The following is a 25,230-nucleotide window of genomic DNA, read 5'->3' as shown; positions in this document are numbered from 1 at the left end:
ATTTTTTGGCACTAAAAGCTTCTGCCTCTGTATCTCTTTATTGCATTTGATTAATAGCATTTATGGGCAGTGAAAACTAATAAATGGCAGCACATCTGCCAAATGTACAATTTCCACCTCACTGAATTTTCAGATTGTCAACAGGGTGATGACTTCATTTTGCTGAGCTTGTGTTAAGGTTAGGCAAGTGTTTTTCTGATATATAGTACATCAGTGTATGCCAGCAGTGGTCATGCACTTCTGTTAATATATTGTGTACTTGAGAGGATTATTTCAGTCCACAATCACACTTAATGCCAGAATCAACAACGACCACCAGAGGGTGCAACAATCATAGGGAGCTTAGCTCAGTGATGAACTTAATTCCCTCATTCTGCTGATTCTTTGTCTTAAGAATTAAATTTCAGGGAACTGCAATATTTTAACAATATACAAGGTACAAGGTTGTTTATTTTTCACAAAGAAGAAAATACTGGCTGCATTGTCTTATTGTATGTGTGTGTACTCAGAGAGGCCTTCGGAAGAACCTGGCTGGAGCAGGCTGCAGCTCGCTGTGGTGATCCTTGTGCCCTCCTGCCTGTTGTGTGTGGGGATCCTGCTGGGTGTGTTCGTTGTTCAGGGCCACCGCTGTGCCTACAGCAGAGCCCACAAGCAGGACCCAGAGGAGCCTCTAGATGACCAAATGCTCATGTCACCTGACAAATGTCTCAAAGATCTGATCTATGACATGAGCACCTCGGGCTCTGGATCAGGTAAGAGAAATGCCGCCAGCTGGCTTAAACGATATGATGACCCATACTATTTGATACATCCTGGGTTAAACTCAACAAGACCATAATAAATGTGAAACAGGTAAAATAGAATGATTTTAGAATGGTCTTCTTGGTAGAAATAATTGTTTTATGTCTTGCAGGTCTGCCACTGCTGGTCCAGCGGACTATAGCTCGGACCATAGTGCTGCAGGAGACCATTGGGAAGGGTCGATATGGGGAGGTGTGGCGGGGAAAGTGGCGAGGAGAGGATGTGGCGGTGAAGATCTTTTCCTCCAGGGACGAGAGGTCGTGGTTTCGTGAAGCAGAGATTTATCAGACAATCATGCTCAGACATGAGAACATCTTGGGCTTCATTGCTGCTGACAACAAAGGTGTGGGATTCAGATACACTGACCAAAGCTAATCAAGTTCACGTCACAGTTGTGTGATAAATGTGCCACGTGACTGTATTATTTGCTGTGTGCTGCAGATAATGGCTCGTGGACCCAGCTCTGGTTGGTGTCAGAGTACCATGAGCATGGCTCCCTGTATGACTACCTGAACAGGTACACACTCTCTGTGGAAGGCATGATCGTCCTTGCTTTGTCCATAGCCAGTGGCCTGGCGCATCTCCACATGGAAATCATTGGAACACAGGGTAAGGCTGTATTAAGTGAATGAAGAAAATTAATTCTTGGACACTGACTTGATATTGGAGGATTAAAGAATTATGGCATGTGTGCAGTAAACCCACCATATACTAAGAGATTCCCTAGATTATCTTAGTATTGCTCATCCTGTGTACCCTCAAAACAGTTTGTCAATTGATAAATTTGATTTAATGCTGCAACTAAAGTTCATTTTAACTTTTTTGATTGATTTGATTATCATTTAATGTTTGGTATTTTGCTCGATGAATTATTAAGACTGAAATAATTAGCTGATAATGAAATTTAGTTGAATGTTACAATTCAACTGTGTTATTTCATTAACATTAAGTTTCATTGATGGCTGTGAAAATTTGATTCGATGATGTTATATATGCCAAAATACTACAAAACATTGGTGCAGATGTTTTTTTCACTCCATTTTTGGCCTAAAACCTTATATGTGGCCTTCTTGGTTCTAGGGAAACCTGCCATTGCCCACAGAGACCTAAAGTCTAAGAATGTCCTGGTGAAGAAGAACGGCACAGCAGTCATTGCAGATTTGGGCTTGGCTGTGAAACACGACTCCAGCAACAACACCATTGACATACCATCCAACCACAAAGTGGGAACCAAGAGGTTAGATTTACGTCATAACGCAACACACAATAAACACAAACATCAAAACCTTCTTGAAACTTGAAACCTTCAATCCAATTTATTTGAGCTAGCCTTTCTATAGAGTTTACATATCAGAGTTTCTCTGAATGCAACGTGTTTTTCATTTTTTGGGCAATACTTTTTATTGGCTCACAACGTGGAGTGAGAGTTCTGGTAAAGTGATATATGAACACACGTATTTATCTATACAGACCAAAATTCAATTCTCTTTGTGTAGGATTTAAAATATTTTGACTTTGGCGACTTCTAGTGATATTATCAGGACTTACAAGATTCAAACAGTAAAATATCCTTAGACCAATGTCTTTGTCACACTAAAGCCATAAATCACTAGTGAGTGCTGTCAGTTTAGATTTTAAAGATAACACGTTTGTTATCATAATGGATGAAAGTCTTTACATGCAGAGGGAACTGTGCTTGTTTTTTCTGTAGTTGCTCCATATTTATGCTTTTCAATCCAGAGATCATGACATTGCAACCATCCCACTCACAAATTGGTTAAGAAAATATTCCAAGAAGTTATTTTTTTATTTCATTTGGCCTTAAACATTTTGTCCTCTGCAGGTACATGGCCCCTGAAATCCTGGATGAGACAATCAATATGAACAGCTTTGAGTCATTCAAGCGGGCAGATATCTACTCACTAGGCCTGGTGTTTTGGGAACTGGCCCGAAGATGCTCTGTTAGGGGTACATTAAATGACACATGCACATATACACTCCCACTTATTTATCGATATTTATAGAAAGAATTTAATCAGCAGCACAACAGCACTGTGACACTGCTGATGACACCACTGATGTAACTGTAATTATACCCCTGCACGCTAATTTTAGGTGGTTTATATGCCTGTTACTCAGTCCTGTGTGTCATTAGGTATGATGAAAATAAATCAGCATCTTTGTCATTTTCACAGGACTTAATGAAGATTTCCAGCTGCCTTATTATGACCTGGTGCCTTCTGATCCGACCATTGAGGACATGAGGAAGGTGGTGTGTGAGCAGAAACTCAGACCCAACATTCCCAACCAGTGGCAGAGCTGTGAGGTGAGACATTATTTATCTGCTGTATCGTCATGTAAGTTAGTTGTCAGTGATCACTAGTGTGTGCATGAAACAGGAGACAAAAAACAAAAACAGATTTAACAAGGCATATGCTTAGAGGATACATCTGGTTTGTTACAGCACAGGCATTATTTTTTGCAGTAGCGATGTTAAGTGCATGTATGAACAAATTTTTAATCCACAAACTGAACTGACTATCCCTGCATCAACTTTTTCACTGACTGAATTAATTGCTTTTACCATTGGAGCGCTGGTGACTGAAAGGTCAGTTGTTCAGTATGTTACTTCTCGGATAAAAGCTTACTGAAAGGCTGCAAAAGCCAAAGAAACAGTTATGATGCAGTAACTGTGTTGAAGTCAGTGGTCACTGAGCTTTTAAGGTTATTTAATCGCTGTAGTTTTTGTTGAACTGAACAAAACAGGCTGAACTTACTACTGATGTTAGAAATGAAGTAAACTAAACAAAACATTTGAATCAGCATTGATTTGTAAATTCCACCAATGTTTTAGTTTTGGCAATGATTCCCATCTGTTCTTGGAACACGGTGACATCAACTACAGCGGGGCAAGAAACATGAGTGGTAGTGGTAGTAGAGATTTACCAGATTATCTAAACCACTTTATTTGGAGGTATAATCAAACAAAAGCACCAAACATTGCAGAATGATCTACAGCGTGACTACTTTAAAGGCCTCGGTATGTTACAAAACAAGTGCTTGTCGGATGGTTGAACCTCAAGTGGTTAGGAGAGGGTGTGTTTCCAGAACCAACAATTGGACAATCACGACCACTTCACGAGGCAGTTGGCCCGGTGCATGAAGGTGAAAAAGCAGGAAAGATTTGCACTTCTCTCTTAAGCCCTCTTTTTTCCATTTTTCATGCAAAGATTTTTGAGTGCAACACCATTAATGCCTTTGAGGAGAGACAGTCCAAAATGATATCCCGTTATACCCATTTGAATGATTATCACATCTTGTTGCTCTTTTAATTGTGTAGCCAGTCAACAGGTATAGCCAGTTTTACCTTTAGACGTGTTCCGATGACACGTACAAACTAGTTAATTTGAAGCATACAGAACCCTTAAGTAATAAATGATATGCCGTTATTGTTACGGTAAGTGGTGGTATGGCGGGTTGGAGGACCCAAATGCAGGACACGTTGAGCGGAGCAGGTATAGTTCAAAAAGTTTAATAAACAAAGGCGAGCACACTTATAGGCGGAGTGGCTGATAAGTCCAAAAACAAGGAATCCAAAAGAAACCAAAAACCATAGAAACCGGGTGACAAGACGAGAGCGATGAGCAGAGCAGGCTACACAGGACAACACGCACCAAGACACTGGGGAATCCACATACAAAAAGTAACACGAACAATAACCGGACAAGGACTAAACAGAAAGACCACACATATATACCAGGGATAACGAGCAGGGCGGGAGCAACACAGGTGACAGACATGAGGCTAACGAGGCAGGCAGAGAGAGAGCAGAGGGGAGAACAGAGAGACAGTCAGGCAGAGGGATACTGGAGGGAATAGACATGACACAGGTTACTGAACACATAACAGATCAGAGGAATAAATATAAATGAATCAAGACACAAGCAGACACATCCCCACTGAACTAACACCAACAAGGAACACAGACCGAAGCGAAGTAAACTAAGGCATCAAGAAGACAGACATGAGTGACAGACAGAGACGGACATGAGTGAACCCCAAAACACAACAGACTATATAACTGATACTGGACACAGGACAGAACCCAAAACACTAAGACATAAACCGAGACACAGAACGAGGAGCTAAGACACAGAATACAGAGCAGACTAAACTAAAATAATGCAGACGAGGAACAAGAAGTAAATACTAAAACATAACCAAGGCACAGGACTGGGAACAAAGACAAAGAACTAAAACACAGGACCAAGAGCTAAGATAAAAGACGAGACATAAACTACTAAGGACAAGGAACGAGAGAAACATGCAAATAGACGTACGAAACAATGGCAAAAACTCAAACTCACAGGGAAGAAACTACAACTCATAACGGTTATACCCATTTGAATGATTATCACATCTTGTTGCTCTTAATTGTTTTAGCCAGTCAACAGGTATAACTACTTTCTCCTTTAGACGTGTTTGGATGACAGTTTGTACAAAAGTAGTTCATCTGAAGCATACTGAACCCTTAAGTAAGGTTGATTAATGATGAACCAGGAAATCTGGGTAATAATTTTACAGTTCGCCTTCTTTTTCTCTTTCAAACAACATTTGATTGTCTGATTGCTCATGTTTCTTGCCCCTCTGAGTACTTTGTTACACTGCATTGTTGTTGTGTTCCCAGATCTCAGGCAATAATTGGGTAAGTCCAATGTTATTATCAAAGAAAAGATAAAACTCCAAAAATTAGACCCAAGTTGTGTGAAACTCGAAATTGCCTTAAACGCTTAGGTAAGCTTGGGGAAAAAAGATGTCAAATCTCTTTCTCCTTGTTGATCCACCAGGTTCTGCGTGTGATGGGCAAATTGATGAGAGAGTGCTGGTACGCCAACCCTGCTGCTCGACTCACTGCTCTGCGGGTCAAGAAAACTGTGTCTCAGCTTTCTGTCATCAAGGATGTCAAAGATTAGTTAGATTTGTTGCCCTGCAGATCAGCGCTGGTGCTGGCACTGGTGCAGCACAATGGAGTGAGAGTTGGTGGACGCAAACAGGGAGAAACTGTTTGCTCTAACTGCCTGAGGCTGCCCTCTTCAGGACACAACCACCCTCTTCACCCTCAGAGAGCAGATTCAGGTTGTTTGTGGTGCCAAAGTATTGTAGGGGGTGTCTGTGGGTGCTTTGCACATAGACACCTAATAAACCAATTTGAACCAAACAGCTGAACTGTTGGTAGAAAGAGCCATATGAAATAAGAATATGTATCATGTTTATATTCTGCTACCTCAGCCATTTAAGTGCCCAAAGCTTGAAGTTGCACATTGTGATGTTTTTGTGCCATATCTTGTAACAAACAGAGCATTGCTGGGTAGGTAGTGTGCTAACTGACAATCACAAAGGATACTAGATAAGACACCCTAAGTAGTTCTGACTGGTTTTAAACAACACATGTACAGACTATCCCTAAGGATCTAAACTTTAAAGAGCTTTTGTATCGTTACAACAATACTATTGTAGATAAATGGCTTGTTGAAAGCTCAGTGGAAAGATTTCTATACACTTCACGGGACTACAACTGTGCATTTCCAAGTGGATCCTCTAGTGAAATATGTCCGAGTGGGCTTATAGTGTGATTCAGTTCTGACCATTGATCACTGTAGCTCCATGGGCTACAATTACAGTCGGTCTATTACAAAAACCTCGACAAGTACTGAATGGATAACATTGACATTTAGCACAGGCATTCATGGTCCCCAGATGATGAACCCTAATAATTCTGATGATCCCCTGACTTTAACAATAATAATAATTACAATAATAATAATAACTTTATTTGTATAGCACTTTTAGGTAACAACGTGTTTTAACGCAATCAATGCAAAACATAGACAAGTTGAACAAAAATCAGTTTCACACAGAATGGTGTACAACAAAGAGTATATAAAACACAGAACAAGACAATTAAGGGAAAAATAAATTACACATCACATAGTGATTTATAATAAATAAATCAAACATAAACAAGTCAATATACAAAGAGTGAAAAAAATACGCATCACACTTTGAAAGCTTTTTTGTATGAATATAACTAAGTACAACTGAGGCTGAAAAGACTAAGAGTTAAGTTATGTCTTGGGCTATCCTGAATTCATCACAGTAAACCGTGTTGAATTATTTAAAAACTGGATCGTTCGTCTTGCATTGCTCTCCGGCCAAACTTTAAATATTTAGACTGACTAGTGGTAAGAATTACAAAGTGCCCTTTCCATATTTAAACAGCCTCATGGGATCAGTGGCTATAGACTTGTTTGTCTTGTCCTTTATGTAAAGAGTACAGCTATAAACTCCTGCTATCAATTTTGCACATTTAAAGCTTTCAGTTGTTAAAAAAAAGAGCTGCGCTCTTGACAGAGTGAGTGCTAGTTTGTTCACACAAACAAGAGCTCATCCATGAATGTGAAAAGTTATGTTTTATATTTCTGTATATATTTATTCACACTGGAACTTTGCAATTGAATGAAATGATTTGCCGTGCTTACAGTCCTGCGACAGCCACAGATACCGGATTTTATTCGTGTTTGTGTCAAAGCTTTTGATTTATTGATGGCTGTTTGGATGTAAAGAGAATTTCAACAAATATAACAAAAATGCTTCTGAACGGATTGCCTAAAAGGTCTTGATAAAACAACAATATACAATGAAAAACAAAGAAGAAAATGAGAAAACACAGAACACACAAAAAGGATGAAGTAAAGTATAGCGTGTTGATTGTGTACATTGTCACTGGTAACTGTAGTAAATCAATTTAAGACATTTCACTTGGAGAGCACAGTTGGGTGATGGGTGCACATATAATCACACAGGCAAATCTGAACATCATGTGTGCTTGTATGCCCTCACATATGTGCAGGCGTGCCTATGTGTGTTTCATATCATGTGAAGTGATCCTGTATTTACGGATGTGAATCTGATTAATCATTGTAATGTTTGTGAAACTGGTGCTGTGGAAAAAAAACAACCTTTCCATGTTTCCCATCCATCATGGCTTTTAATTCTTGTTGAGCTCTACATCCTCAGTCAATGTTCATGTTTTAGTTGGTAGTGCGAGTTACACACTTCTATGTAGCTGCTTAGTATCAGCGTTGACACATAAAAGTGTTCTCCTGTTATGAAGGTTTCACGATTATTGGATGATGTAGCATCAGCTGTACAATAGCTGCTGCTGTCTTGGCATATGAGTTCATGTGAAGGTCTTCATTTTTTTCTTTCTGTGAAATGATTTGTTGACTTCAATCAAGGAATTGTATGTGTTGCAGAACACAGATAGGAAATATTAAAAACACGTCTGGCTCTGCATGTGTCTATTGCAAATACTTGTGGTATAATTTTTTTTAATCCGACATTGGATCTACGCTGAGCCAAGCTTATTTTTTGTCTGTTGTGTCATATCTGCTTCTCCAAGAATCAGACAGATGATACAGAGAAGAACTGATAGCTAAGCATATAAAGACTTATCAGTCATTCCAAAGAGGAGTGATCACCATGTGCAATTTCTGACTGGTGTCTTTTTTTATATATTGTAAATGAAATCGCTAGATATTATTGACAAATGTGATACTGCTTTCATAAAATCATCATAAACCATCCAGTTATTTAGATTCATATTTTCGATTCATGTGAAACAGTTTTGTGTTGTTGCTCAGATTTCATGCCATTGCATTGTATCTTATCTCTTGCACTATTTATTCTGTATAGATATAAATGATATCAGTGTCAATAAATGGTTTTTCATGTTTTCATGGTTTTGGAGAGGTTTTTGTTTCTCACACTGCCATTGTGATTTTGAAAGCACTGACTGTGCATAGCTTTGCACATTGCTGCATGTAGGATAGAATTTCCCGGAGCAACTTATTTGAATCAGGTCATTTTTATTTTCCCTATCACACTTTACCTTAACTGATGTGACTCATCTCTGCTTTCTGCTCTACTGTTCTATCAGTGTACACTGTTTATGATGTGGATGTGGCCGTTAGACAGAGGAAATACAAATGTAACACTGAGACCATCAGCACTACGCAGATGAGTCAACGCCTTAAGAATGTGCTGCGAGTTGCTTTAACGGATTTTTTTTACTGCGCTGCCTGTCACCTCAGACGAGGAAGATCACACAGTGTCACTTACAGGAGGTTCATGGGGTATATCTGAAAATTTCTCCATAACACTGATAACAATGATAACACCAAGCAAAGGATCCATTTGCCAAAAAATCTGAATATTTGTTTTTTTTTATTTGTTATGTCAACTACTCACAAGATGTCCTTTAAACAACACCCACATGCCCATATATATATTGAAACGGTTATGAAACAGCTCATTAAGGATACAAGTTTGAGAAAACAGGAAGAGGGAATTGTGCATAGAAAAGACTGTAAGTTTGCAAGATAACCACTTGATTTGATTAACCCTAAGCCTCATGTTAGCTTCAGCTGCATTTTAACACAAAACACACAGCCAGTGTGGACAGGAGGACTGATCACCAATAACTAACTTTCAGTTTACATATAGGTATGTGAGTATTGTTTGAAGACAAACAAAAAATGTGAACCTCTCCTTTAAAACTCAAGCAGAGATGTGCATTCTGTTTCGGCTAATTTCTCACATATTACAGAAGCGTTGATGATTGTGCATCCAGTGCTTTTCCATGTCGTCAATGAAGACAACAAAATGTATCCTTTTCTGTACTTATAAAAATGTGTTCCAGACAGTCCCGTGGTCGGTTGGCCAACGGCTCTGCTGAGGGTTAGTGGGGCAGAGGGGATTGCTGTGAGCCAATCTGCTAGTTAAGGAGTATTTCAAGTGGGTTCATGTATAGAGGACTGAACATGAACTGACCCTTTTGTCTGATTTTCTTCTCACCAAAGAAATGCAGCTTTTGTGCATGGGGAAAGATGATATTCTTTTCCTGCAACAAAACAAACAGTGTATCTTTTGAAGGCATGGGTGTGGTAGCGGGAGAAGGTTTTGGCTCCAATCAGCCATTGTCTCCCTGACTGCCGGCCTGTGCGTGTGATTTCCCTTTTGAACCTACCATGCCTGATGCCTTCGGCCCGATGACCCATGCTGTCTGTTTGGGGAGCGTGACACTGGCCCCAAGCTAAATCAACCTTTTGTCTGTCCTCATGAGACAAGTCTCCCTGCTTGGCAGAACACAGGACTCAGGCTTAGGCTGAGGCTTAGCCCATTGAGAAACTGAGAGTGAGAGAGGCTGGAGGCAGGTGCTGGTGGAGGCGTGAGGTGGCAGTTTCTCATGCATTGCTGGTTTCTGACAGACCATAAATCGAATTGCTAAGACTGCAAAAAGGGAAAGGGACATAATAAGAAAAAGGTTTAAACGCTCTTTGCGTTTTAAAAGAGCAGACCAGACTTTCTCAGGAAAGAGAAAGAAGAAGAAGAAGAAGAAAAAAAGAGTTAAATAAGGTGAACAGGAAAGTAGGTATGCGTGGCTGTGATCTGCAGATGCAGGTCCACCACAGCCATCACGTGAGATGGATTTCCGCTTTGACACATTTTGCTCTTGGTTGCACAGCAGGGCAGGGCCACACAGTCACTGAAGAACTGCTGCAGCAGGACATGATGGTGCTTTGAGGACTACGCTACCATAAAATCCACCATGAATTTCAATGGACTTCAACGCCAGAGCAGCCAAGAGAACTACATTCTGGATAATACTTCAAGGAAGAAAAGTTCGCTGTGGTACCGGCGTTCACTGAGGGGAAACAATGATCGACACCGGCAGAACACAGGCTCTCTGCCCAGAGCACACAAGGTGAGACAAGTTAATAAATGTAAAATTTAGCTGGGGTATAAAGCATAAACACTCACACTTCTGTTATTTAAATACAAATATAATTAAACACTGACATTAAATTAGATCTGAGATAGTTCTTATATATTTGTTTCAGTATTCAGTATTGTTTGTTAATGAGATGCACCAACTGTGTGAGGAAAAACTAATCCAGCAGCCCATTGCAACTGGCCAAAAGCCTTTTATCAATTTTAATCTTTTGAGTTATGCAACACTATGGGATCAACGTGTTCTCAAATTGAACAACTTCTCTAGTTTCCTGAAAGGTTTAAAGCTTAATTTATTATATTGTTTTAAAGAGGAACTCTGCATTTCTCCTTTTACAGCACAAACAAAGCCTCTCCAACTCACTGGTTGATTACTCTGACCCACAAAGGTAAATACATCAAATCTGATGTGCAATTTTTCGTACAGTAGAAGGTTTCACCTTTTGTCTCACTGCATATTAAATACTACATATTGCATTTTTTATTTTTGCAATTGATTGTTTTCCTGAAAGAGATTTGAAGAGCAGTTCTCAAAATACTTTGTTGTTCTTTTTTTTGCATTTCTCTTTTGCACAGGACCACGATTGTACTGGAAAAGCAAGACAATGAAACATTTGGTTTTGAAATTCAGGTAAGCATTATCACATTTTATAATCATTAAGATGAAGTACATATGTATCATTGTCAAGCTATGCAATTTCTTATTCTAGTGTAATGCCCACTCTGTGTTTAAGAAGATATTTCTGTGGAAAAGAATTGCTTTGGCAGCTTTTGTGACAAAATTGTCTTTTGTTGCAGACCTATGGCCTGCAGCTGAAGGACAGCTCTGCAGTGGAGATGTGCACGTTTGTGCGCAAGGTGCAGGAGGACAGCGCTGCTGAGTGTGCTGGGCTGACAGCAGGTGAATGACCCACATCCTCTATACAGGCTTTTATAGGCATACAAAACCACCAGACATTATAGTACCTTTCTGGTGTAGACAGAACAACAGATATATCACTTGCCACACTTGTTAAATGCTACCTTCCCCCCCCCCCCCTCACACACACACAAATACAGTGCAAAGCCAAGTAATCTTCCCTTAATTGATCTCCTGTTCTTCTTTTTTGCATCCTCATTTACTGTAGGAGATATTATCATCACTATCAACGGGGTCAGCATTGAAGGATCATCTCATCAGCACATACTTGATCTGATAAGAGAATCAACCAACAGTCTAAAGTGAGTGACAAAAATAAACGCTTCCTAGACTGTCATGCTGGCACAACGATGAATCCAGTGCACAGAAATTAAGTAAGAGTAAAGTGTGTGTAATTATGTGTTATTATGTGGTTGCAGGATGGAGACTGTGTGTGGTAATGTGGTGAAGCAGATAGAGCTGGAGAAGAAGATGAACCTGCTTAAGGTGTGTCTCTTTGGCCCTGCCCATGTTTGTTGTTACTGCAGCTCTGTGGTTGTATTAAGCAGCATTCAATCAACTGTCACGAAAACAAACAAACCCACTTGGTAATAACGACAGTGAGAAATGACCCACCTAATTACGGGTTGACCTACTTATGCTCCACTGTGTGAAACAGCCTATACCTTTAACAACTAAACCGACACTGCAGAAAAACTGTGTGTTATCATACTGATATTCTGTATTTACAGTTAAGAATTTCACAGAAAGTCAAACTGTTGTGTTTTTTTTGCCCATACAGCAATCACTACGCGAGAAATTGATGGAGCTGCAAGCACTTACATTACAGGAAAAACGCCTAATGCGAGGTGAGAGGCTTTTCTCAGCTGTTAGACCACAGCACTTCCTTTCACACGGCCATTGCCGTCTTTCTAGCGACACCGTTTCTGATGTGAATTGAAGTATAAACTTCGAGATAAATTAGACGGAGGAGTTCCCCAGAGAAATTAAGTGAGAAGTTGCTGACGAACATCCTGTTGCAAACTTCTCGTCAGCTGCAACTTTCACTAACATGGACTTTGTTGTGTTTTCAGGCAGCTTGAACAACAGCAGCATCCACCTCTCAATGGACTGTTCATCAATTCTGGGCTCCCCAAAAGGCCGCTGTGGCCGGCGGTTTTCTAGTGACAGTAGCTACAGGAGCGTGATGACAGACGACAGTGACCAGGCCAGTGTGTTTGGGGATCTGAACTCTCCCAGGCCCTGCAGTGCAGCCAGCACCACAGACGACGGCTGCTTCTTCTCCAGAGATTTTCCTTCACAGGACAGCTCCAGCAGGTTTTCATCGACTTCCAGCCACCATCATCAATCACTCAGCCGCTCCAGCAGCTCCAGTTTGGCTGGCAGCAGCAGCTCCCTCTCTCCTTCCTGGGAGGAAACAAGGATCTCCTCCTTGTTTGGTACCCTGCCCCGTAAAAGCAGGAGAGCCAGTGTTCGCAAACACATCTTCAAGTTAATTCCTGGACTCCAGCGATCAGTTGAAGAGGAGGAGACAGGAACAAACACTTAGTGACATGTTTCTCATGCTCTGAACAAGTTGCAGATTTACAGAAGACACTGTAATGTGTTTCCCCAGACTTGAAAGGCTGGGTTAACCCTTTAAAAAATAATGCTAAACATTTGCTTTTAAGGGAGCACAGAGATGACAGACATTGTGGCACTTGGCATTTGTTAATGTCAAAGTTTACTCAAGAGAGTCCTGAGACTTTAAGGTGAGCGTTGCTCACTGTTTGGCTTAGACTTATGGTGGCACAAAAGCATTATGAAAATGTAAAATATTCTCTGTTTGAACAAGTGTTTGAATGAATGTATGCATACAAGATTGCAATGTACATTAGATAAGATTATGTATCCTACTAGCTTGAATGAAGAACTGTTTGTTCCCTTGCCACAGTGTGATCAGCATTAATCATATCAGTCTGAACTGCAGTAGCTGTATTCATGTAGCACCTTAAATTTTAAAATGAGACTACTGTGATCTAAATGAATATGAGAACCATTCACTTTTCAAGTCAGATAAACATTTAAATGGTACTTCTCTCACATTCAGGTGCTGAAAATCAAAACCAAAGCGCTACATTGTATAGATGGCTGCTCAGCTCAAAACAGGATGTGGGTACGAGAGGTACTACTTAACTATTTCATTTCCAAAATTATTTTCAGGCTGTACACAACTTGCTTGAACACTGAAACTGTTCATGGTACATTCTGAATGTATTGAAAAGTGTATGTTTTATTGTAGTGGCAAGAAAATCCATCTATTTTAGAGAATGTCATGCTTTTTTGGGTCTCAAATCCAGATTATATGTATGCATAAAACTTTTTTTAAATAATAAACTTCTGAAGCCTTACAAACCCACCAGTGTTTTCCTCCAATTAGCAGATAACAATGCACCCTCATTCTAAATTTTCAATTTCAGTAGGAAAGGTGTGACTTAAAGAGTGAGTGGTATCTTCAACCAAGTCCAGTTGCCCTTGATTTTAACCTTCGTTGGATAACTATGACCTGGATGACTGAGAATTTTCATAGATACATTGAAGATTGCTGTGATGATGCAGATATTACACACAATTTACTCGTAAACAGAAACAAATATTAGTAGTGAGAAATAATAAAAATGAAGCTGTAAAACTTGAAAATAAAAAACCCACACATTTCCTGTAATGAGTCTCACTTCTTTGGTTTCCTGCTGTGCTAAAGAGAAAGAGAGAGAGAGTAAGAGCACAAGGGAGACCTACAGTGGGGAATCATCTCATAAATTAAACCGTCTTTTCCTGCACTTGCTTGCTTACAACAAACATCAAACACTTTAAGCAACAACATCATTTAAATCACTATGAAGCAGAAAATCAAATATTTCAATGTGTTCTGCATTCAAAATCCTACAAAGGTAAAAGTATTATCAGGTGCTTTAAGTATCAAAAGTATTAGTTCTGCAGTACATTGTTACCTGTAACTGACATTATATTTGACAGTATTAGATTGTCATTACTGATGCATCAGTGTGGAAGCAGCCTTTTACTGGTGTAGCTGTTTGAGGTGGAGCTAGATTTAACTACTTTATATCTAGTTAGTTGTTTAGTTCAGCGGTTCCCAACCTAGTGGTCGGGCCCCTCCAAAGGGTCACAAAATAAATCTAAGGGGTTTTGACATGATTAATGGGAGAAGAAACAAAAATCTGTGCCACAAATCTGTAGTCTTTACCTTTCTCTGCCTTTGCTTTTTTTGTGAAATACTGTACTGGAGAGTTTTACCTCTTGATACCTCAGACAGTTATTTAAATGAAACCATGTGAGAAATGTGTTTTTGGTGGAACTGAAACAACTCACAGACATCTGAAACATAACAGGGAGCCACAGCTAGTTTTTTTTTTTTTACAAGAAGTCACAAGCCAAAAGTTTAATCTAACAGTGAGTTGTATTTTAAAGGCTTATCATATATTTTTATGTAAAATCTGAAATGTAAAAAGTAACAAAAGCTGTCAGATAAATGTAGAAGAGTAAAAAATACAATGTTTCTCTCTGAAATGTAAGGAACTAGAAGTATGAAGTAGCATTTAATTGACATACCTGAGTTGAAGTACATGAAAATTGCACTTAACTACTTGAGTAAATGAACTTAGTTCTTTTCACCACTGCCTACAGAGCCTCAGTGCTGATGTTATATGTTGAACATATTGTTCATTTTCAAAATGCTATATCAGCATTTCAGGTACCTTACTTGAGATGTAAAAGGTATTTATATATGCGCACCGAGACATAACACGGCTGAGCTTCAGCACATGTGCAAAAACATGGCTGGTTCAGGCGGTGAAATACTGTAAAGAAAGCCTATAGGGGAATGTTAATCCAGAACGAAGGTGGTCACCCAGCAGAGATTATTAAAGAATGTGGACAATCACTTTACATGCAGATGCCAGAGTCACAAAGAGTCTTTGTTGGGGCCACAACAAAACCCCTGTTCTTTGGTGATTCGACACGTACACAGAATTACATGGTACTCGCACTAGAGAGTTTAGAGGCCGTCTGCAAAGACTGAGAGTGAAATGCAGTGTGGATTCTTTCTTCGCTCTTTGACAATGTAGAATAGGAACAAGTATTTCGGGAGCACACTTGGACCGCTGGAGCAGACGATATGAGAATGCAAAGTCTGAGGTTGCTTGAATTTTGACTCAACAAACAATCTGTGAGATTGGAGCTTAACAATTTTCATTATCCCAGGGGAACAAAAAAACAGACTGATGGAGACGGAGACGAGCACAAAGCCTCCAAAGGCCTCGAGGCTCACAGCAGAAGATGATGCACTAGCATCCCAGGTACTGGAGATCATTGGAGGGATAACTCTTCAGGCACTCCAGTCCATGGAGGAACCTGAAGAAAGAGATGGATGGTCAATGGAGGAGGGAGATGACTCCGTGTTCTACAGTGATGAGGACCAAGCTCATCAGGACATAAAAGCAAACACATCTTGTGATTTTGGTGCCAGTGTGTGGGAGCATCTCGTCAACAGCGTGGCGGCTGATGAACCAATCCCACAGAGGGGGGACGATCCGGGAGAAGAATCCATTACTGACAGAGAAAAGTCAGAGATGGCAAAGGAAGTGACTCGGCATGTCGTTGTGACTGAAGAAGAGGACCGCCAAGAGCTCCAGATGCCGAAAACTGAACCTATGGATCAGTCCAATCCTGCAAATCCAGTAGCACCGTCTAATCTAACTCCAGAGAAGTCAGTGAGCACCTGCGGAGAATCTATGCAACTAAACTGCACAATGGCAGACATGCAAACACAGCCTGAGCAAAATATATCAGCAGAAAAAAGTAAGAGAAATTTACCATTATTGTGTTTGAAAGGGAAGATTTTGTTTACAGAATGCAAAACAGACTTTTGCCTTCTTCATTTTCTTTTCAGCCAATCCACCAGTTGAGGAGGAAGAAGCGGTGCTAGATGCACAGACATTAATCCTTGAATCCTTTGATGTAACTAATGAGGAGAGTAACACAAGGCTGCACAGTGAGGCAGAAGTCCCAGAGCAGATTTCTTGTGCCGACCTCCAGGTATCACGTGACAGGCAGCTTCAGATGGAGCAGGAGCCAGAGCAGGAGCGCCACCTTCACATCGCTGTGGGGTTTGATCAAAACCCCGGCACAGGCTACTCCACTCTGCCTCTGCCAGAAAAATCTGGTCACGGCGACGGCCACCAGAAATCCTACGACCACCTCACTTCCTCCAAATACAGCACCGTGTCCTACCGCAAGATCCGCAGAGGCAACACCCGCCAGAAGATAGAGGAGTTTGAGTACATGCTAATGAATTTGTAGAGAAGATGGGTTCAATGCCCCCTTAAGGAAAATAAAAACAGCTGGACATGACACCTAACAAATAAATGAGCATTAAATGAGACTGACAAAATATGGTACACAGCGTACATTTATTTGCTCTAAAATGTACTTGTATATCATATTGAAAATCTCTGATGTTAACTATCAAGGTCACACAAATCTTTCTAAATGTACTATTTATATCTGTTGTGCAGTATCAGAAAGGAGAGCAATGCCTAATGACGGTAAGAGATACTTTATTTATTTGATGATTTTACGATGGAAACATCTTGTTATGTGAGACAGGTATTTGATCAGCAGATAAAATAAATAAGAAGCTTGGGGCTTTATACTACTACTAGATGTTGTTTGGTATTAGAGCTTCAGTATCTTAACCTATGGAGTGAGACACTTGAGTGGCAAAACTATTAGGGTAGGTACTTTCAAGTGATTAACTAAACATGTACTTACATTTCCTAATGGCTGATGGATAAGATTAAAAGAATAAAGAGATACAACTATTAAGTATCTATCTTCATCATTTGATTTTTACTTTAAGAAAATGCATTTCCACCCATATGTGGTTAAAGGGTTTGATAACAGGTCACAAAATCTTAAAATCACATCACAGGTTTATTGGGTGTTTTGAACCAACACTTCCCTCTAGTGATGAAGAAATTCATACAAAAGGGACATATTTTCACAACAAAACCAACACCTAAAAAACGCAGCTTTCAAAGAGGCAGCTGCTTCGCCCAATGTGCCTAACAAAACATAAAGTATGTCACATCTAAAAAAGATGTCTTACCAAAAACATGGGAGATTTTTTTTGTACAAATTAATAAATTCTACATTACATGCAATTTAATTAATTCCCATCAGAGCAAGCACACAACAACAACAACAAAAACACTTCTAACATCTCATATCTATGAGGCACTGTTTATCTTTGGCAGTGAAATGATAAGTTGTGCTCAAGGACAGATGGCGCGTTCTTCCATAGACACTCACTTGAAGCCCTTTAGTCTTTTTTTTCTCCAAATGAACAAACTCCAGTTCAAATCTTTATAAAAAGAGAGCGGATGCTCCCTTTCCTCAGGCACTAGTGTTTAAACTTAAGGTCAGTCCATGCTGATATAATAAGAATATTAGAAACATTGCACATCCCCACACCCTCCACTTTACTACACATACTACTGCCACCAAAGTGCTTTCCATCTCCTCTGGACAGTCGTGTGTTGAGGCTGGACCACCGGAAGCACCGAAGTGTGAGGCCACTGAAGGTCTCTGTAGTGCATGTTCGACACATGAAACTCGTTTCAGTCTCATCACTGAGTGTGGTAGTGTGTAAACTGCCACTTTTGGAAGGCGTTTCTGGGTTCACATGGGTTGAGGTGAAGAGTGTCACCCTGAGGCCCCGCCTCCAGGCACATGTGGTGGGAAACAACCTCAGCTATGAGGTGATCCGCCTTCACAAAGACAAAACAGGACACATGATTAACCTGTTGTTTGAAATATGTTTCACAGAGATTAAGAATTTCTAAAATGACAGAGTTGAGAAAGGACAGAAAAACAAATTATAGTAAACAGAGAAAACAGCACACCCAGAGTCAACCTACCAGAGCGGAGTTGGAGGATTTGTGGAACCAGCGGAGTTCAGGCTTCGTGCCGTCACATGATTGTAAAGAAATGCTGTTGCCCTTGCCCTGGGGAGCGACACACAAATCCTGCTGGCGAACGTGCCTCATCCAGGTGTAATTAAAGTGCTGACTCTGAATAGAGAGAAAGAGAGAGGGAGAGAGAGAGAAGAGTGACAAGAATATAATTATGCTCCATGAAAACTGAAAGATTTTGACAGATGGTTCACCACATTTAGAAATCCAAAAAGACCACATTTATTTTGGCTTGGGTCCTGTCTTGGACTGATCCAGTTGTCCTGATCTAGGTCTGTTCCTGGATATTTTTGTTTTGCCCCCACCATAATTACCACACTCAAGAGGCCAAAACTGTACAATATGTGCATATTTTTCTCAGAAAATCTTTTAATCTGTTAAGACACCTACCTGCTTGGTGAGATCACATATCTCAAACAACAGAGAGCCTTTTTGCAGAGAGAGGCATTTTCTTAAGCCACGATTAAAGACCTACGAGGAAAAATTGGATAATTAAAATCTTACAGAAGTGGAAAAACAGCACAAAAACATTTGTTTACTTATTTAGAGTTGCGCATAAAAATAGGTCATGTTGCTGTTTTCATTTCCTTCAATGAATCCTCACAGAAAGCTGTCACATGCACATAATGGACAGCTATTCTTTGTACCAAAGGAGCACAATCAGTGTCTCTGTTTGGGTTGACATTGTTAAGGAGTTCTCAGCAGAGATAACAATAGCTTCATGGAGGGAAAACATAACAAGCTTGTTGTTTCTTGATGTTTACATTTTTACAAAATGTAAACAAAGCTTATTCATCTACATACCAGGCCCTCAGCTTTGACTAAGTGAGCATCCATATCTGGATACACGTTGTCCAGGTACCACTTGAAGCTTTTGCAATTGAGCCTCTTTCTCAGCTCAATCTGCTCGGTGAGGTTGCCGATGTCTTTCCCCAGCAGGTGGTGGTAGCCGTGGCCGTAGAAAAGGTCCTTGTACTCGTCCAGCCAGACCTCTGCCACCCTCGCCAGGTTACGCTCCACTGTCTTCTGCCTGTCCTTTGGGAATTTGTAAGGATTTTGTCCTCGGAAGATGTGTCCCACTCGAGAGCAGGGAATAATCTCGATCTCTCCGCCGCACATCCAGATCTGTCCAAATGGCAACACGTAAGGATAAGGAGTCATGTGAGAGAAGTTCTGGGTGTTAAAGAATATTCTTAGGTGTCTTCATTGATGTAACAGGGAAAGGTAAGACATGTCTGGCTTAGAGTCATTAGCTGACCCCACAAGTGTTCACGGACCTTCCACCTCTATTTTATCTCTCATGTAACTGTCCTTGTTAGGGAGACAACAGTTTGAGTGATAAAGTAGAGACAGTAGCTCGGGTGTCAGGCTAGCATGTATCGGTGTTCTTCGGGAATCTCACAAGGTGGAGGCTTACAAGAATTTTTACAAGAACTCACTGGCTCCACAGATTAGAGTACAACTCATGGGTGGTAATAGATTCCAATATGACGTAGCATTGGAGAATAATCACATAGATATGTTGTGCTAGGTTAAGGCCAGTTAAAGATGAACTAAGAGGGAAAACCTACAGGCACTAGGGGGAAGACAGAAACATAAAAGGGACCAAAAGATGTTATCCTTGAGATATGGTGTGTTCACATATTGTACACTGGCACTGCATCTCCTCAGCCGGGCTCAATAAACCAGCTATGTTTTGTCTTCATCAGTCTACGAAACTTCTTCACAACTGAACCTGGCTCACAATATTTCTTCAACACTGGGGAACTCCCAAACACTTGTCTACGTTAGATGAGTGACATACCTTAAATGAGATCTCCATGTTCTCCCCTCCCCACACATCCAGGCCTGGATCATAGGCGCCGAGCTCATAGAAGTATTTTTTGTCTATGGAGAAAAGGCCTCCAGCCATAACTGGACATCTGTAAGATACATTGAATAAATAAAATTGCAGCAGAAAGGATAATAAAATATGATGAGGAAAACTGACTCTTAAGCTACCTGATGGGATCTGCAACAGTCATGTTATTCTTCTTAATGTACTCGTCTGGTAATGCGCTCCAGCCAAACACCAAAGGCCATTTGAAAATACCCCTTTGGAAGTTGTCAACCAGCATATAACTGAGGAGAAAGAACCAGAGCAGAATGTTAAAAGGACATTTCCTGACGTTCAATATCACTGTAGAAAAAAATCACATCACATGTCCGTTACTCAAATATGGCAGTGTTGAGTCACCTCATGTCCTTATCACTGACAACTTCGATAACTGGACATGGCACCTTCTTGCGGTCCAGATAGACTCTCTCCAACAGCGGCTCCAGCCAGCCCACGTTACATTCAACGTGGGAATCGAGGAAGGTAAGAACCTCACCTATGTTAGAGGAACGCAAACATCCTGCTGCAGTTAAACAAATACCCAGTTTTACATTCTAACAGTGCAACCCTTGTTAACAAACAAACAAAAAAATAAGTATGCAAATAAGAGAGCAGGTGCAGGTTTCAATGTTGCTGCTCTCATGTTTCAGGGTGATTGTAGTTGCACCACACACACATAATCAGTTTGGATTTGCAAAAGATAGAGAGACTAGGTCACAGACTTGCTGAACTTGATCTATTTAAAATGCACTTGCCTATGTCGATTTTGTCAATATTTACTAAACCAGAGAGTGAAGATTACACTGTTTATGTGTTCAGCGTGCACAGCAAATAGATGTTCACCTGAAAATGTCATCACATTATTTCAAGACCACTGGATTTCCCCCCCAGGCTTCCATTTAACAATCTTTTAAAAAGCTTTAATTAATAATTACTTCCTAATAATTAAGAAAGCTCATTTCCAGTTTCAGACAATTTCATTTGCAAGTACGAGAAGTGAAGAAACATGGCCCATAAAAGTCTTTTTGAACTGAGTCCATATAGTTATAAGTTTGTACAGCCAAAGACAACCCACATCTCAAATTACAGAAGAGTTGACATCTTGCACAACTCACACAGAACTGGAAAACTCTGCTGCAGTTTGAGTAATACTAAGGATATGTCACATAAATATAGTATCAGCATTTAAATGTATCTCTCCCCTTAAAGACAAGGACACACGTTTTCTTTGCAGAGCAAGAAGGAAGTAAAGACCTGTCCCACATAGACGTAGGTCCTAAATAAAGGCAGGGTGACTTCAGTGATCAAAGCAGATAAAAGCCCGAGCTATTAATATATAAACCACACACTGAAGATATTTTAATACAAAAAGTATTAGTCATAGCAGTGGGTACCTTTGGCTACAGCAGCTCCAGCCAGCCTGGCCCTGATCAGGCCCTGCCGCTCCTTCAGACGAATGATTCGCACTTTGGGAAACTGGGACATGTAAGCATCCAGCTGCCCTTTCAGATTTTCTGCCAGAACAAAACATTACAAAATTTTACAACTCCCACCATGAGTGTGAATAGTGGGAAAAGCAATCAGGTAAACTTGTTGTTCTCTCCTCTCCAAGTCTGATGTCAGCGTATAACAACAACGGATGGTTGATGTGCTAGCTTGCAGTCCACCCAGCAGTAATGTCCACGGATGATTGTAGCGGGAGCACTGTGGTGTCATGGCGTGACAATAGCAGATGGTTTACACGGCTCACAGGTCAGCTAGGGTGGCCCCTTTGTGGAATTTTGCAAAGGCACCCAGGAAGTTGCATGTCGATTTAAGTGGTGCTCCTAAAATTTTCAGTTGTTTGCTACTAACTGGAAAAATCAGCCATGACGGTGCAATCCCTGACGACCTGAACCACTTCTTTGCTCTGCAGGGTGAGAGCTCAAATGACACTGCCCAATGTACTCGCCATACAGCGCCAAAAAGGGGCACATCTCAGTAGTGTGGAAGTGGTTTGGTTACAAAGATCAGATGATACAACAAACCATGGTAATATGTAAGAAGTGTAAGAAAACTGCAACAACAAAAGTGGGCAATAGAACAAAGCTTATTGTCGCATCTATCATTGTCGCAGAAATAACCTGAAATATCATGATATTATTTTAGGGTATTTATTACTTTGTCACCACGTGGAGACGAATTCAAGGTGACCAGTGACGCATTCATGACACAGTTACCTTTGGTGCTGAAATCATCCACCAGAATGATCTCTTTGAGGAGGTGTGGCGGCGATCTGTTAAGCACACTGTGTACAGAGCGGAGCAGCGTGGACCACACTTCGTCCACGAAACAGAAAATCACGCTGGTGGAAGGCAGATCATCATGGACCACATTCTGTGCACACCTGGAACAAGAAAATCAGAAAAAAGAAAAGGAGGCATTTAGCTTGGCAATCACAGCATTTTGAGAGGTAATATGTGAAAGCAGAAGACTCACATCTCAGGCCTGGTGTCGGGGATGGCACGGTCCACTGGGATCTGGTCACTCAGGTAGACATTGAAATGCCCTTCGTCCCATCTCTTCCTCACCTCTGCATCCTCGTTACTGGCAACGAGTGCCGCCTGGCCAAACTGGCCCACCGCGTTGGGATCCCTGGGAGCGTGAGTCATATCCAGAGAAAGCACTTTGTGGACACCTGGTTTTCTGACAGCAGTGGCGTTATCCTTCCCGTGCTCCCCTGCTATGAGCTTGATTGTGGGTTTCGGGGTTTTCTTCGCTGCAGTCAGATCACTCTTGGCCATCGTCCCAACGTGTTTGTCCTCTTTTTTAATATTTACCTCCTTTCTTTTTACATCCTTGTTGGGCGGTTTAGATGTTGTAACAGGGTGTGTCTCCTCAGGCTGAAGCTGGCTCACTTCTTTCTTGACCTTTTTGTTTGGCTTTGAATCACTTTTGTCCAGTGTGTTTTGCACACCGTCTCCAGTTTTAATGGGTCCATTCTTTGAGATCAGTAGTGGAGCACGTTTGTTTTCCTGAACACCAGGCGGCACTCGGGTTATATTGGACCCTACACCAGGTAACACCACTTTATTAGTGACATTGATTACTCTACTTTTCTCTAATTCTGTCCCATTCTGATCCAAGTTTACAGCTTTTTTCTTTGCAGAAATACCCTGCTTTGGTGTGACCTTTTGTTCGGCGGCTCCTCCTTTATGTTCAGAAACAACAAATTTAGTGGGGCCATTCTTGAGAAGATTACCTCCTTGGTGATGAAAAGAGTTTGTCTTTTGGTCCTGTTTTTTGCCTCCCTGTCTGTACACATCGGCTAGTTTGATTCCTGAACTGGGTGGTCCTTTCCCAGCACGTGTAACAGCCAAGTCTACCCTCTGAACAGGGTTTTTAAACCCCCTTTTCATCAGCTGTGTCACCCTGGACTGCTGCTTGAAAATCTCCCTTTCTCTTATCACTTTCTCCTTAAGCAGCTGACTGTTCACGTCGTTTATTGACAAACGAAGTGCAGCCATGTCAAATAGCAGCCAAATGACAGAGGCAATGAACACAAACGCGAGTACCCTCCCACTCCCCCTCAGGTACCTCCTAATCTTCATCATCCTCAGGTTTTAAAAAAAAAAAAAAAAAAAAAAGAGAAAGGGAGGAATTCCACGTGAAAATACAGAAAATGTCAAAGTATCATAACTTACTGTATGGGGCACATCTGAGTGGTAGGCAAACTTTTGTTTTCTTTGGAGAAGTTAGCTGCCTGCGTGGCATGCTAGCAATACTACACTGAGCAGCAGCTGTATACTGTGTTGTCAGTCAGATATACAGCAGGGTCTGACAGCCATATCGCAGCACAAAGCTACAATGTAATGTTATTTTCCACACCGCATCGCACCGCTCATCTCCAGCCGCCGGGAGACATTTAGTTTGTATGGCAAAAAAAATCACCAACTTCTTCGTCAGTCAAAGAAACTGGGCTAAAGTTGTCGGTTTCTTCGCTGAGTCTCCACGACACAACTTTGAGTGACACACGAAGGACGTAGCAACCAACTACCACCTTGTCCGTAAACTCTGATTGGACAGACAGACAGGAAAAGTCTCGGCCTACACACTGGAGCGACCGGCAGGCTAGAGCGGCAAAGGAAGTCTGGCGTTAAACCTTCAAAATAAAGCATGCAGTTTTTAAAGAGGGCAGATGGGATGACTAATCTAAAATGCAAGTGTTCAGGTTTTTCAACTGTTAACCAGCTTCACGACGACGTCTATTACGTAAAGCTGTTCTGAAGCTAGATGAATGTTGTGAACTGCTGCTTGTCAAACTCAAGAATAAACAACATAGGAAAAAATGTGCTAGAAGAAATTTAAATATGAAGTAAAACTCTGGTACAGGATTCCTATGGTTACATAAGAAATAGTTTAACCCTACAGACAGTTGGTTTGATCAGACTTTATTTGGATATTTTTAAGGTGTTTAAAAAATAAACAACATTTAAGCAACATTAAGAGGCAGCTTATCACCACAGACTAAGTGACTCTTGCAATTTATTTAAAAAGGGAGATATAAAATGTCCCGGTTACCAAAAGTCTGAGAGCACAGTAGCCTACGCCCAAAAGTAAAGTGTCAAAACAAAGCTATTTAATGAGAACTTTACTTTGTAGGTCTTAACAGGAAGCGATTCTCTGGAGTTATACATCTTGACGCTTACGTTGGCGGAAAGTGTAGCCAACATCGGCCTGCCAGTAGTCTTGAAACGGCAAGATATATGTTT

The 25,230-nt window shown here is 40.8% G+C and overlaps 4 protein-coding genes across 5 annotated transcripts in view; 3 read left to right on the top strand and 1 right to left on the bottom strand.

The window, feature by feature from the left end:
• The window catches only part of LOC123973584 (activin receptor type-1C), an 18,513-nt gene extending 10,009 nt beyond the window's left edge, over positions 1-8,504 (top strand). For both annotated transcript variants that reach the window (XM_046053751.1, XM_046053752.1), the window contains exons 3-9: positions 510-752; positions 914-1,144; positions 1,243-1,410; positions 1,882-2,038; positions 2,645-2,769; positions 2,997-3,127; positions 5,649-8,504. In XM_046053751.1, coding sequence (XP_045909707.1) covers positions 510-752; positions 914-1,144; positions 1,243-1,410; positions 1,882-2,038; positions 2,645-2,769; positions 2,997-3,127; positions 5,649-5,774 — 1,181 coding nt within the window. In that variant the 3' untranslated portion in view covers positions 5,775-8,504. The remainder of the gene's footprint in view (positions 1-509; positions 753-913; positions 1,145-1,242; positions 1,411-1,881; positions 2,039-2,644; positions 2,770-2,996; positions 3,128-5,648) is intronic.
• Positions 8,505-10,366: 1,862 nt separating this feature from the next.
• On the top strand, positions 10,367-14,200 carry LOC123973773 (cytohesin 1 interacting protein). The gene is made up of 8 exons (XM_046054069.1): positions 10,367-10,627; positions 10,993-11,042; positions 11,230-11,284; positions 11,452-11,554; positions 11,781-11,874; positions 11,992-12,058; positions 12,354-12,420; positions 12,646-14,200. Exons 1-8 carry the CDS (start codon positions 10,472-10,474, stop codon positions 13,119-13,121), a joined length of 1,068 nt encoding a protein of 355 aa, XP_045910025.1. The 5' UTR covers positions 10,367-10,471; the 3' UTR covers positions 13,122-14,200.
• Positions 14,201-15,852: 1,652 nt separating this feature from the next.
• On the top strand, positions 15,853-16,930 carry LOC123974079 (ermin-like). The gene is made up of 2 exons (XM_046054516.1): positions 15,853-16,429; positions 16,521-16,930. Exons 1-2 carry the CDS (start codon positions 15,853-15,855, stop codon positions 16,928-16,930), a joined length of 987 nt encoding a protein of 328 aa, XP_045910472.1.
• A 614-nt stretch (positions 16,931-17,544) lies between these two features.
• On the bottom strand, positions 17,545-24,617 carry LOC123974207 (polypeptide N-acetylgalactosaminyltransferase 5). Its single transcript, XM_046054746.1, has 10 exons — positions 22,958-24,617; positions 22,699-22,865; positions 21,874-21,993; positions 20,840-20,975; positions 20,605-20,724; positions 20,408-20,525; positions 19,408-19,728; positions 18,994-19,074; positions 18,550-18,702; positions 17,545-18,399 (listed from the first exon to the last, which is right to left on the bottom strand). The coding sequence occupies exons 1-10, from the start codon at positions 24,070-24,072 to the stop codon at positions 18,259-18,261; spliced, it is 2,472 nt and encodes an 823-aa protein (XP_045910702.1). The 5' UTR covers positions 24,073-24,617; the 3' UTR covers positions 17,545-18,258.
• Between the last annotated feature and the right edge of the window lie 613 nt (positions 24,618-25,230).

Source organism: Micropterus dolomieu, linkage group LG07 (genome assembly GCF_021292245.1).
Source record: "Micropterus dolomieu isolate WLL.071019.BEF.003 ecotype Adirondacks linkage group LG07, ASM2129224v1, whole genome shotgun sequence".
In the NCBI taxonomy this organism is placed as follows: Eukaryota; Metazoa; Chordata; class Actinopteri; order Centrarchiformes; family Centrarchidae; genus Micropterus; species Micropterus dolomieu.
The sequence above is the reverse complement of the archived record's forward strand: the minus strand, read 5'-3'. Positions and strand labels throughout refer to the sequence as shown.